The sequence below is a fragment of the Xyrauchen texanus genome, chromosome 6, assembly GCF_025860055.1.
Source record: "Xyrauchen texanus isolate HMW12.3.18 chromosome 6, RBS_HiC_50CHRs, whole genome shotgun sequence".
NCBI lineage: Eukaryota > Metazoa > Chordata > Actinopteri > Cypriniformes > Catostomidae > Xyrauchen > Xyrauchen texanus.
The window spans coordinates 6,611,619-6,626,787 of NC_068281.1; the positions used below are offsets into that span (position 1 = coordinate 6,611,619).

The following is a 15,169-nucleotide window of genomic DNA, read 5'->3' on the forward strand; positions in this document are numbered from 1 at the left end:
GCTGGGTATAAGAGCCCTTAACTGGTCTTTGATTATCAGACTGACATCTCAGCTCTCTCGCTCTTCGCATCTGACTTCCAACATTGAGGCCTCATCTTTACTATCCATACTTAAAAATGTGTTAATTTGTTCTACTAATGTGTCTACTTTGTTCATTAGACAAAGACAAGTCATTGTATTGTTAAATTAATTCCAGGACTTAGTCCTTGGATATATCCTTAAGATATATCCACTTAACATTTTATAACCAAATGTATATTTTCTGTATTATTACATTTATTCTCATAATGTAATATTTTATTCATTTTTATTGATTTCTTTAAAATACAATGTGTTATTCCTTCTACAAATCATCTGATATATTGAAGTAATTTCCATCTGCTGGATCTCACTGCACCAACATTTAATCTATGTCCCTTAGTTGAATAGAATATGTAAACTAATTGGTAAGACAGGCCAAAGTATTTGTATTTATTTACTATATTTAATATTTAAGACAAAACTGACTCCAGAAAACCATATCTTGTTTCTATAAATAAAATAAATCAATATATTTGTTTACACGCTATTTGTTAAATACACTAACTTGCTCAGCAGTATCCAGTTCAATGCCACTAAACTAATCTTTCAAAAATTAAAACTGTGTTAAGGGAATGAAGCTCATAAATAAAGATCATTTAACATCTTTTTGCGATTTATATCTCACAAAACTAGTTAATATATTTTATTCTCACATTTGAACAGATATTAGATGTTCGTTTATAGATTATAACCTGCATCAGAACCATAAAAAGCATTGATCAGTGTCAAGTTATTTATTGACTTCCGGCAGTCTGATGCAAATCACAGCGCGTACAGACACCCGTAAATGGCCAAAATAGAATCGGAAGGCACATCCATTTGTGGAGCATTTCATAATAAAAGTCCCAGACAGATTTGGTAATCTTTGCATTCGTAATTATTAATACTTAAAACTGTTTTAATGTACGTCAAGTTTTGAGTCTAACAAAAATGTAAAAAAAAAAAAAATAATAATAAATACTGTCATATCCAAGGCTAGATATTTTTGATGATATGTAGTTTCAAGGGAATTAATTTGGTACATTAGAGTGATCAGGCCAACATTCTCTCACCATTCAATTTGCTAATTAAAAACCCACATTATAAAATCTGCAATCTATTTATTTGTGGGAAGCGGCATCTAACTTGAGGTCATTATGAGGGATTATGACTTAACCAACACATATGGATGCTGCAGTTTACTGTAGACAAAGGGTTTTCAAACTGTTAGATGCCACAGACCCCCAAATATGATGATCCCTGTGTAAACATGATATTATAAAGAGATGTGTTGCTTGAAAATTTAAATTAACTAGCTTTAATAGTGCCATTGTACTAAAGCAAATCTGATTATTTGAATTTGATATAGAAAATATTTCCTATTTATTAATTTGATGACAGGTGCTTCTCAATCGTAAGGCTGCAGCCTAGTTAGGCTGGAAATCTCGGGTGCCACGTCATCAAGCACCATCGAAGGCCGCAGTAGTGAGGACCCTTGGAAGGCAGCCTTCATTCGCCATACGTTGAAGGGTGCATCAAGCGCATTCTTTTTGGCCCTCAGTCACCCACAATCTCGAAAGTTTGGCTTGTTACCCCCCCCCCACTTGCATACATCCCAATTTAAAAAAAAATTAAATAGTGGAATATGAGTCCTTCTGCATGCTATTACACAACTGTGCACTATCCTGGTTCCTTCCTCTTGCAGAGGATCAGCACACTTTCCACATCTGTCATCTTCGATGCAGATTGTTCTCTCTTCAAAGTTTTTGCACTGTGACCACGGAGGCGGAAACCTTTATGATGTAGCGATGTGCACTTTCTAGACCGTCCCATTCTAGCACTGAAAGCCTAACTAGGCTGCATCCATTCGATTGAGAAGCACCCAGTGTGTCATTTTTTTCTATTAAAGTAATGTAAGATGTGTAAAATGGAAGAAAAACATTTTCAATTCTAATTAAACTTATTTTTATAGCACTTTAAAGATAATTGTGAAGTTCAACCTTTTTTTTCTTACAAGTAAGATTGCTGTTTTTTAATAATATATGAAATTCTACGCAGATTTGTTTTTAATTCTTATGGTTTCAAACTATTGCTGTCAATAGAATATAATAATTGTGATTCATCCCATGGATTCAGAATAAAATGGTAATAGTTTTAAATAATGTTGAGATATTTTATTTATTTATTTTTACAATATATTCTGATTTTTGTATTTTTTTTTTTTTTTTTTGTGGACCCCCTAGCACTCTGAACCCCAGTTTGAATATCTCTGGTGTAGGCTATGCATCTAGAAAGAGGTTAATAGATGATACTTGACAAAATGTTGAGGTGTGATGCTAATTTTAGACAATGGCCACCCATTGGTCGACTCTTACTTTGAAGGTTACCGGAAGCGAGGGAATCTCCTTTAAGTTCGCCCTCTGCCGAGCGTTCATTCACAGCTCAAGCGAGAATCGTCTTTAGAGGTTCAGCTACCACTGGACATCCTAACCGCGGAAACTAGGAAGGAAACAATAACAACAAATATGGTGAAGATATCCTTTCAACCAGTATCGGTACAGAAGCCTGAAAAGGAGAACGACGGAGACAAAGAAGAAATTCACATGCCGTACTCTCACGTGAGATGCTTCTTATTTAAAACACATTCATGCTTTTGTTTTTATGGTTAAACCATCCTTTGTATTGACCCAGCAGCAATAAATCCTGAAAATGCACCTGCCTTTATATACATACATACATATATATATATATGTATATATATATATGTATGTGATTATGACAAAGGAAAAAAAAATAGTTTTACATTTTAAATAGTAGTTTAATAGTTCCATTGTACATTTTAAATGCAATTTGTAGACAACAAAAATGGTAATAGTGCTCTCGTGAATACTTAATATAATTAATGCTATATATATATTATAATAATAATAATAATAATAATATTGTGTTAATATATTGCAATATTTTAAAATTTGCCTATTATATCTGGCATATAAAACAAATTAAATACTTATTAAACACCATTGCATGTTTAAACCCAGAATGGGAGAAATTGCAGTTCTGTTGTGGATAACAGTTGATGGATGTGAGCCAGTAATGACATTCACAACAGGATGACATAACATCATGGTGTGCAGCAGCCACTGCATATTAGTGCAGCTGGACAAAATCGGCTTGAGCTGCATTTGTGTGTTCTCTCTACATAGATGCCAGCTATTTGTCGCCATGGCATGATTCTATTGCAAAACCTTTATTTATAACTATTTGTCTTTTAAAAAGCTTTAATTGTGCACATGACTGCAGCCTTTTGTCAAATGCCCCTAGATCACAGTGCTCACTGCCAGCCAGGCTTAAATAGGATCTTTGCCTTCACAAATTGGATGCCCGTCATCTGTCATTTTGTTCAAGAGTTTTAATCGGCACAGAGGAATATGATTTAGCAATTTTCAGATTTGAATGCATCAGTTTGTGTTTTGTGTTCTGTTATTATTGAAGTCTTGTGACATAATTAAACTGCTCGTATCCAATATCAAGAATTATGTGCCTGAATTCAGGTCAGAAAAACAAAAGCTATATGCATTGTGAAATTCGAGGTGAAAGCTTTCCTAACATGTTTGCCATTGACATGGAGCGTTCCCTTCTTTGCGCTTCAGTGCGTCACATTCAGTTTTTTTTCCTGTAATGAGCTTACTAGAGTGAAGATGACGTGGGTCTGTCTAATCTCATTCCTGTGCTGTTATTTTCAGCCTGGTACCCACACACCGTCTCCTACTCGCTTGTGCGCTGTGTCCTCCTTTACGTAGAAAGGAACTCTGTACAAATAAGGAGCGTGGAAGTACAGTACATGCCTAAAAATATCACAGTGCCAAGTGGAGATAGTAGCTCTGTCAGCAGTCTGTTTGATTCACGATGATCCAGAGCCTGCGTGGGTTGATCCGAGCTGGTGTCCTTGGCACCAGCCTCTTAGAGAGACTGGAGGCGGATGGATTGCTCATGGCACCTGACGTCTTGAGATGCTGCCGTGACTTAATTTCTTGGCAAAGTTGGGTGCTGAAACTATTGATTTGTGCCAGCTTGCACGTACAGAAGTTATTTGGATTTATTGGTAACATTAAACTTCATGAGGAATCTGGACTGCAAAGAGTGCGGTGTTCGGGTGTCTGCATGCTCGTAGTGTACCTCACCAGGCCGTTCGTTCTCCTTTTTTCCTAGTACAAGTTGGTGACTCAGAAAGCCAATGAAAAGCCACCTCCTTTCTCCTTAAACTTAATTTAGTTGTTTTTTCCCATCAGGATGAGCCGGTTCTTCCAGTATGTTCTAAGAAGTCTTCCATGAGTGGCCTTTGGTATATCACACTGGGCTTGGTGATCTTCATGTCAGGATTGATCATGGCATCCGTATACCTGTACAGATACTACTACAGTTCCCAGGTGAGATGTTGGACCTCATTAGATCTGTTAATCATGAATTCTTCATTAATGAGCCTCCGTTAAGCTTGACACTTTGCCAAAGTGATTACCATAGCAACACCTTCCTGTATCTTTTACTGAAGTCACCTACAAACTAGAGGTGTGAATCTATTTCAGTAGAGATAGTGTGTCACCAGGACAGAGAAAAAATGCAAGCGTTTGCAAAAGTGATGCTCCATTTCTACGGCCAAAATTTAAAGTAAAGCATAAAGTTTTCTTCAGTGAAATGTGAACGCGTACTAATTTGCATGATGCAAATTTCACAAAGTGCGGGAGTGCATTCGTCTTTGGTCTAAATGTTAGGGATGGTTCCCCTAAAAATAAACATATCAATGATTGTTTACTAACTATTGCCCATTTACTTTCAATGTGTGAAAAGGTGCAATAGAAGTGAATAGTGTCTGAGGTTAACATTCTGTCTAACCTCACCTTTTTTGTTCCATGGAGGAAAGGATTTTTCCCATTAATACCATATGGATTGCATAAAATCCTTCATTAGAGAGTAATGAACCAAACCAACCAGCTCTGAGGTGAATAACCACATTACAAACTTTGTTTTAAATGTGTAAAAGAATTAGAAAATTGGACTAAAAGACAAAGGTGATGTACATAGTCATAGCAAAGCATACAATATATTTAGATTCTATTGAAAATTATTCAGATATTTGCAAATATGTAAGTAATTTGAGAACGTAGGGAGACCACAGAGCTTGTTTGATGAGCTTTGTTTGCCACAGTTCTCTTATTGGTGAATCGTTTCCCTTCAGGATTATGGGTAATGTAGTCCTTCACCAAAAATTCTGCTATTAATAAATTTGCTTTTTATTAAATAAAGCTAAAATAACAGCCTGTTGGCTTCAACAGAAGCATATACCATCGATTAACAACCTCGGAGCTTACGGTAGGTCTGTCTTTAAAGGTTTTATAAGGTACTCAATTCACCTATGGAGCAAATTGATGGGATTTTACTTCCGGAACCCAACTTTTGCACGTAATTCCCACTTGATTTCAAACGGACTTGATTTCCACATTCGTATCTGTTAAACGCTCTGTTAGTGCTTTTTTTAGTGTGTAGTCTTCCATTTATGCCACTTGTTCGTCCATCCCTTCCTGTGCCCTACTTAAAAGCTTCATCCTTCATCTCCCCAGATCCCAGAGGACAGTTTGTTCCACTGTCGGGTGATGTATGAAGACCCATTGTACGCCCCGTTACTCGGGAGACAGGAGTTAGAAGAGAACGTTGGTATCTACATAGATGAGAACTACGAACAGATCAGCGTGCCTGTGCCTGACTTCGGAAGCAGCGATCCGGCTGATATCATCCATGACTTTCACAGGGTAAGAATCGTCCCTTGAGCGACTTGGTAAAGGTCTGCTCATTTATCTGTGGCACAGTTTCTTCTGGTTCTTTGGTTGTACAAAAGAGGCTGTTAGTCATCACAGCTCCCACAGATGGACTGTGAAGCTCTAAGGAAACCTTTTGTTCGCTGTTAAATTCATTGTTTAATATGCAGTGCAGAGTGCCAGGCACAAATGATTCTGTGAATTCCACTTTGCAGAGCCAACTTTCCTTGCTGTGATAAATCTATAAGAATATCAGCCTACTAGATAGTAGATCATTTTGTTCTCTAGAAGATCTAGATCTCCATAACCAGGGCTACTGTGTCAATGCATATTAGTATGGCTTGCTATTGCTCATTCTTGGCGTTAGGGATTTGAACAAAATAAACGTTCCACACTTATGATTTTCGCCTGGTGGACAATAAAATCGCATAGATTTTTATTGATGAAATGGACCCAAGACATATCTAGGGATCAGAATAAAATAGAGACTTGGGCCAGCAAGGATCACCCTAGCAATTAGAGTTCAACCGATAGTGGATTTTGCCAATATAGATAACTAAGGTGGTGGGAAAGGCTGATGAATGACTCATTTTAAAATTCCTTACCATGACGTGCATAGACATAGACGATACAAGAGTCCAAAATGAACAAAATCCCAGATGCAGTTTATTGCAACTTGAATCCCAATAATAAACACGCAAAGAAATTAAGATTTGGTGAATAACTTGGGACATTTAACTATAAACAAGCCCCAAATACACTTATTTTGGGACTCCTATGTTAGAATGATGAAGACTTTGCTCATTTTATAGCATGCATTCACCAGATTAAAACTACTGGCACAAATCTTTGCCAATAACCGATAACAAGGCAACTATAGGCACTGATTAATCATTGAAAAAATGAATCTGGGCACATGATGAAACTGAATACATGATGCACAAAGAAGGGAATGTTCGCTTTCAAATGTAAACCGATATGTCGGTCTACCTCCACTGGCAATCACTCTGAAAAGCTTCGCAACTGCATAGCAATGCCACTCACAACAATATAGCATAATGCCACCGACTTTTGCCAGGGCAAGCATAATTTTCTTCTAAAAATTAAAAAAATCTTGCTCTTTTAATGACGTTAATAACAGGGCTGTTGTTGTTTCTCATTAACACAGGGACTCACAGCTTACCACGACATTGCGTTGGATAAGTGCTATGTCATTGAGCTCAACACAACTATTGTCATGCCGCCCAGGAACCTGTGGGAGCTCCTCGTCAATGTCAAGGTAACGTTTTTTTATGTAACGCTTGAAAAAAAGGTCTCATTGAGAGTCAGTGAGTCACACCTTTGATGTACAGCCTTTCTTTCTGAGAGCAAGTGTCAAAGTCATTTTAGTGTCGGAAAACGACGGTTTTCATATTAGTGCCACTTCACATTTTAAGTGATTAGGAAAAAACCCTACGTTCCAATATATTACATCAGAGAATTTTCAAATGGTGATTTACAGGCTTGGAAAATGCATTGAAATTGATACAATCTTAAACTTATGGAAATTACTATGGTGAATGAATGTAATAGTTTTTTTCAGTTGTGCTCAACTGTAAAATATTTAAATCCGCTAGAAACATGAACAATCAAGAATATCACGGCAGACTTCCCTTAGTGAAAATGGCACACACAAATGGCACACAAATATCGTCTCGTCATAGCGGTCTCATTGTTGATCAAATAATTCCTACATGGCCTTGTGTGACCCTATGTATATTTATGCATTCACAGCGTGGGACGTATTTGCCCCAGACATACATCATTCAGGAGGAGATGGTGGTGGCGGGGCGGGTTAGAAACATGCGTCAGCTGGGACCCTTCATCCACAGACTCTGTTACGGAAAAGAAACCTACAGACTGCGACGCCGTAGCGCCCACAAACGTGAGTCCACATGCCAAGATGTTGTCTTTCTACCTTTTTCTCTCTGTCATACTGATTAAAGTCACTTGCTCTGATTTCTAAACTCTTGTCTTTTTTTTTTTATGCATTGTGCTTACTAAGGCAAGCGTCAACATTACTATTGCTCATACTTGGGGCTAAGGATTGGAACAAATCCCAAACCCCTAAAATTAAGAATTCTGCAGCTTTTTTTTACACCATCAGACTTTTTACATGGTGGAAAATAGGGGTGGGTGATATGATGGAAATCTTATGACAATAACAATATATATCATGATATAATAATATTTTCAGGAAAATAAATAAAAATGGGGTTATATATTAAATACTTGTACTGTAATGCCTATTTTTGGATAATCCAGTCAGTGAATTAAGTACTTCATAATGAAAACTTCCTCTTAAAGGAATAGTTCACCCAAAATAAAACTTCTCATCATTTACTCATCCTCATACCATTCCAGATGTGTATGACTTTCTTTGGTCTGCAGAACACAAATCATGATTTTTAGAAGAATATTTCAGCTCTGTAGGTCCATACAATGCAAGTGAATGGGTGCCAAAAGTTTGATGCTCCAGGGGGCGATATGCATCAATAATGTGAATCACCAAACTCACAAGAAGAAGAATGTGAAAGTTAAAGTGGAGATTTATTAAAAAGGACTTTTTACAGGGATGTTCACCTGAAAATGAAAATGCTGTTATTATTTCTTCACCCTTATGTTGTTCCAAACCTGTCTGACTTTCTTTTGTGGAACATTGAATGATGTTGGCCATTCACTTTCATTGTGTTTTGTTTCCATACAAAGAAAGTGAATTGTGACTGAATGGTAACATTCTGCCACATTTTGTTGAAGAAACAAAAAGTCATATGGTTTGGAATAACATTAAGGTGAGTACCGGTAAATAATTTTTAGGGCGAACTAATCACTTTAAATTAAGGGTATGTGCTGTGTACTTTAAATCTTGTGAGTATGTGTGTCATGCTGACACTGATCTTCATTGTGAATAATTTATGTTTGTGTGTGTGGGTGGGTGGGTGTTTGTGCATGACTCAAGACTGTAGAGCACACAAAACATCTCAAGATAGGAAACCACAGAGAGGGGGATGTGTTGCACGTCAGGCATTGATGCAGTTGTTGTTTGGCTCAGAGGAGCATCTATCCGATGAGGTGTGGGCAGTGATGCAGAGTGGGAGCTTTAGTTTGGCTCCATAAGGACTTCCTCTCTCTCTCTCTCTCTCACACTTTACTGCACAGATGGTGTCTGGGTAACCACAGGAAATTGATGTGGTGACTTACAACATTTGTGCCACACCAAGCGTGTGACCATCGAGAAGTGTGGCTAAACATCTCCTAAATTTTATCCTGTTCGATTTAGACGCAATTAGGCAATTCTTACAAAACCTTCTATATTATTATTTTTTTTAATTTATAAAATCATAGAACAAACACATTTTTGTTCTAACATGGTCAAAACATGGTCAAGACTGTTACGGTAATGACAAAAATGAAAATTCTTTCACCATTAACTCTTTCTTCTGCATCTCAGAATATCTCAGCTCTGTTGATCCATAGAACAAGAGAATGGGTGCCAACATTGTTAACCTGAAAAATCCACAAAGAAAAGCATAAAAGTAATCCATAAGACTCGACTAGTTAAATCCATATCTTCAGAAGCGATATGATAAGTGTTAGTTAGAAACTGCCATCTGAATCTGGGAGGGGACTGGGGAGGAAACAACAACAACAACAACAACAACAACAACAACAACAATAATAATTAAAAACAGCGGATACTCACTGTAACCGTGAAGTACCGCTCAGAAAACACTGTAAAATTTAAAAGAGAGGGAAAGGCCACTCCACCCTCTACTGGACTACAGCCATGCCTCCCAGGGTAGATCGGAGGCAGTCCTCCAGCCCCTGGCAGACGGAACTCCCTGCCGTGTTTTTGGTGGACAGCAGGGGTCACCCCTCCCTGGGTTTCGGCACCAGTGTGAAGGGATTAATGGAAAGGAGGCGAGAACTGGATTGATAATATAAATAATATTTAATAATGAACATAACCAAAAATATAAACACACACACACAGCTGCCCGTAAATCTCTCTCTCTCTCTCTCTCTCTCTCTCCTCTCTCTCCTCTCTCGTCTCCAGTTGGCCATATTCCCTCTTGAGGGCTAATTAGCCTGAATAGATGGCGTTAGCCACTCTGAGGCATTTAATTATGGATTGTTGTACTGCAGTGCTTGATTTTCATTTTCAAGGAAGGACAATAGAAAAAACAAAACTTTATGCTGGCAACAATGCTAATCTCTAAACCAGTAACAACATTGGTCTATTTGCCTGCTAGCTAAGTTATACTTTCAACCGTTTGACTTTATATGATATGACTAGCAATCGTTAGGTCTAATGGTTCATTGCCAAAATGTTGTTATTTATTTTGAAACTATTATTTTCAAATAAGTCATAACAACAGCGGAAAATATGCTACATACCTGCAAATAAGACCTATTATTCGGATTTCCGTCTTTTTATTCCTTTCGTTATTTATTTCATTTGTTTGAGGGGAAGGGGTGAGTTTTGTTGTTGTTGTTGTTGTTAGTGACATTCGCATCTGTATACATGGTTACACCTTAAACCTTCTGATTCATCAGTGCAGGAGAGCAGAGCCAAATCCCGACTGACGTAATTACCATAACGGCGTTCCTCCGCAAGTAACTTGCAGTTCTACGCTTAAACAGCTAGAGGGCCAAAAGTTACATATAGCTTTAAGTCTGTTTTTAACCATAAATTATCATCCCTGCCCTGTAGAGGGCGATATGTATGAAGAATGCAAATCACCAAAAACATAAGAAGGACTTAAATATTGGACTGTTTCTCACCCACACCTATCTATCATATCGCTTCAGAAGATTTGGATTTAACCACTGGAATCTTATGGATTACTTTTATGATGTGTTTATGTGCATTGAACAACAGAGCTAAAAATTAAAAATGTCATACACATCTGGGATTGCATGATTTTGGAGTGAACTATCCCTTTAATGTAGGTTTCATTTTCATTTTTTTCTTTAACATACAATTGCATTTTTTTTTTTTTTTTTTTTTTATTCATTTGGTGTTAAATATTTCCAGGATATTTTCTAAACCGGTTTCATAAGAATCACCCAGTCTGTAAATATGGTATATGGTCCACCAGTTGCAGTAAACAAAACGCATATAATACTTGCACTGTGTCCTAACCAGCTGAATGCAACAACTTTCCAACCAAGTTATTTTTGAGTTTTCACCAAAAAGTATATCTGTGTCCTGTATTGTCATTGACAGCAAACCTTTTGTGATTTGTGTTGTTCAAAGTGTGCTAAAATAATGCCAATTTGTTTGGATTTTTTTTTTAATCGAATGCAATTACATTCATACATTAAGTTAGGCCTAAAACCCAAAGTATACTTCGGTTTTGACACAAATGCTTGGTGTCTGCATACAGCCTAACCAGAGTCTTTCAAAGTATACTTAATTTCACTATGCGTGCACACACGGATGGTTGGCGTATTCGTGCTTTGACTGCTAAGAGATACTGGAATGTTTCTCTTCATGAGTTTTGACCCATATAGATGTCTTTTATATTCCTTCAGACTCGAGTTATACAAATGCACATGACTCCTGACCTCCTCACACATGTGTTCTTAAAGTGCACTTCCCCTGTTGTCATTTCCACACTTGTCTCATGAAATTTGGTGTCAATTACATCTTCTAGCGCTTCTTCCTGACAGCAAAGGCTCAACTGTGAGAATTACCACCATGTGAACCCACAAATTAGTGCAAATAATTCCTTGCTCATGCACACGGGCCATATGCGGTCAGTGACATTTTCGGAATTCTTCCTGCATGCATACGCCTACCATTCATTCTGTCCAAAGTCAATTTTGGGCTTAAGTGTTTAAAACTTTATGGAGTGGAATTTTGGACCAATGAGATCAAGCAACTGAAAAAATACCTTTGTCACTTTGTTTTTAGACAAATGTTTGTAATGAAAAAAGTTTGTGATTTTAACCGATTTAAAGCTTGATGATTTGTGTTGTTGGTTTTTGGCTCACTTGTTTAACCTGACGTTTTATTCATTCTTAGGCATCGATAAGAGGGAGGCCAGGAACTGTCACTACATCCGGCACTTTGAGAACACATTTGTCGTGGAAACCGTCATTTGTGACCGAGCCCTGCTTTAGTTTCACCCCCCTTCTTCCCAACTCTACTGAGCAAAACCCCAAAGTGTCCCACCCCTCCCCATTTGTCCAGCTTTACAGCACTTTATCAGCATCATAAACCTGTACATACGGTTACATAATGCAAATTGTGTATTTATTGTCATTTTCTTTTTTCGTCCCCAGTTTTTCATGTTCCTTTTTAATTGTTTGATTTTCTTTCTTATTCTGAAATCCATCTTGTTTGCGGTTTCTAGTTTAGTTTCACTCTCAGGTTATGTGTATTTCAAGTGTAGTTTTTTCACTGAGCATTGGGGACGTGTCCTCAATTTTCCTTACTTTTACTTTTGAATTTTTTTAAGTCTAGCATGCAGTAACTATTACACTGTTTTGCATATTTGTTCCATGTCTGTAAAACCGCAGTTTGTGTAGACTGATGGTTATTGCTATTGTCCTTTTTTTGATTTGTCCAAACTTGTTATTTTCCACCTGTGTTTGGTAAGAAATACATAATTAGAAAATAGTCTTCAATGCCAAAAGTTGTTATACCTCATATTTAAGACAAGTGTTACTTAAGCCTGTTTTTAAGTCATAGTGTGGGTTTTGAATGTGATATAAGCAATACAAGTTTTCTTATCTTGGATTTCCCAACTTGACATTCATTCATTTGTTTGTAGTAATAATGTTATGAGCAGTTTATCATGTTCAGTTACTCTGTGTGTTACTCTTGTATACATGTGAATAAAGTTTGCAGAAAAAAGTGAGAAACTAGCCACTGAATGTTGGTTTAAAAGGATGTTTGTTTAACTCTAAATGCAGTATAAGTCTATAATGATCAGAATGGGTAGGTTGCTTCTGAAATAGTGCTTTTAGGATTAGTAAAGTCTGTCAAATTAAACTTTGGTTTGAGGAACGCTTTTTTTCACAGACGTGTGTGAAATATTCCTTGCGTTCCTATTCCTTTTCATGTATTTTCTGCCCTTCAGTAGTGGTAGATTTTTAGACCTCATCTGAGGTGGAACCATTTAAAATGGCTTGCACTTTTTCTAACAGTTCCATTATTTTTACAAGTTACCCTTCCACATACTGGTGTAGCAAATACTGGTTTTGTCTGGAGCAATGAAGCGTTTTAGATCGTTGAAACATTTATTGCACTCTACTTTGCTGCTCTAGCTTTGTAAGTAACATTTGCTTGTAAACTCCATCAATAAACTGCTGAAACCCTGTTCATGTTCAATGTATCATTGCAACTTCTGATTGCTTCTGTACACTGTAAACCCTAAAGCTGTCATTACTGTCAAAATCAACTTGTCTTAAGTATAACTTGACATTTCAAGTAATACTTTTGGACCCATAACTCAAATATAAGTTAATTGAACTTGATTTTCTTAAAAATCCATAGACTTAAGATTTGAAGTGTAAATAACTCAAACTATTGAGTAAAAAATTTAGGCTACGGGGAATACCCACAATCCCTTGCTGATTGAATAATGTTCCCTTGGTCAAAGGGAACAGATTGGGGAATTTAAATAATTGTTATTAAGAATTCATAGATTTTTTTAGCTTTTTTGTTGTACTATTTATGCTTTGATGCAGATAGACATTTGATGTAATGTCACCATTAGGGTGATCTGTGTCTCTTTGGTCAAGTTGGACCCTGGTCACTTTAACTCAGTTCTCTTTGTGCATAATATATGCATTTCTATAATTATTTAATAACTGACCTAGAATCAGTTACCTTTATTTGAGCTGCGCTGTTGTTTGATCTAAATTGAATCAATTCAATGAAATATACAAGAGTAGAAACAACCATAGTTAAATTAAAATTGGAGTTAATTCTATTTGCATGTAGTTAACTCAACTTAAAGAGTTAAGTTCACTCTACTTGGAAAAAAAAAAGTTAATTGAAGTTAAAGTTTTGGGAGATCCCATTACTGAATGGAATTGAGGGAACGAGTTTACCCAAATGAGTGCCATGAACTTATTTGGGTTTTCAGTGTAGGCCTATGCAAGGCATGCACAATGTTATGCAAGAGATCTGTCTTCACCCATGGCCCACAAACCCTCTGCTGCAATACAATGGCTGAAACAACAGCACAAAGTGTGCCGTTTAACATTGTTGACTCAACTTAAACTTTCATTTCCTTTTTCAACCTAGTCAGCCCAGTTTAGACCTCATCTGAGGTGGAACCATTTAAAATTATTTTTAAACAATGTGTTTTTTACATGCTGATTCATCTTTTCATACATCAAATGAATGTGAGGAACCAGCACGGTTCAAGTCAGTATGTTAGTCACAGTCAACATTAACTTTCATTGCATCGTTCATTGCAAAATATCCTGGAATTGGAACATTTCCCCGATGCGTTCAAGTAAACACTCGGACCCTCGACTAAATCGCTCTCTCATATGAACGTCTGATTCATTTTATTGAATCGGTTCGTTTGGACAGCTCTCATATAAAGCCTTTGGAAGTCTGGTTCATTTAGTGAATCAGTTTGTTCTGATGATTCATGTAGATAAACTGTTTTAAAAGACCATTTGTTTGATTTTCTGCATTTCCAGTCTTCTTGCGTGTTGCTAAATATGTTCATAATAAGTTCAATCAACAGCATTTGTGGCATATTGTTGATTACCACATACAATTATGTTGACTCATCTCTCTATTTCTTTAAATAAATATATATATATAATTTTTTTTATTTATTTATTTTTTAATGCAAAAATGTAGGTATAGTGTGGCACTTACAATGGAAGTAAATGGAGCTAATTGTTGGGAGTAAAAGCACAATTCTCATAATTCTCTCTCTCTCGAACCGTCGTCACCGGCCGCCTTTATCCCTCGCGCGCCCCATCAGGCCAATTGGGGACCGGGCGTGCGACATTCCAGCCCGGACCCGCCCCTTCGGCTCCACTGTATTATTTGAATGTTACTAGTTTAAATTGTCATGTATATAGTTGCTTTAGGGTTTACGCAGTTACGTACTCATGTCAACGAATTTGTAAAATGTAAAAACAGAAAAGGTTAGTAAGTGATTTTATCCCACTAAAATCTTATTACACTTATTGTTTATATCTTGTGGCTATACTTCTGAAACAGTGACTATTTTAATGTTTACGGACGGGCCCCATTCGCTTTCATTGTAAGTGCC

At 36.9% G+C, this 15,169-nt stretch overlaps 1 protein-coding gene across 1 annotated transcript; it reads left to right on the forward strand.

Moving 5' to 3' along the window:
* Positions 1-2,502: 2,502 nt before the first annotated feature.
* Positions 2,503-13,237, forward strand: LOC127645626 (integral membrane protein 2C-like). The gene is made up of 6 exons (XM_052129294.1): positions 2,503-2,678; positions 4,353-4,490; positions 5,679-5,867; positions 7,042-7,152; positions 7,647-7,797; positions 11,944-13,237. The coding sequence occupies exons 1-6, from the start codon at positions 2,586-2,588 to the stop codon at positions 12,039-12,041; spliced, it is 780 nt and encodes a 259-aa protein (XP_051985254.1). The 5' UTR covers positions 2,503-2,585; the 3' UTR covers positions 12,042-13,237.
* Positions 13,238-15,169: the final 1,932 nt, after the last annotated feature.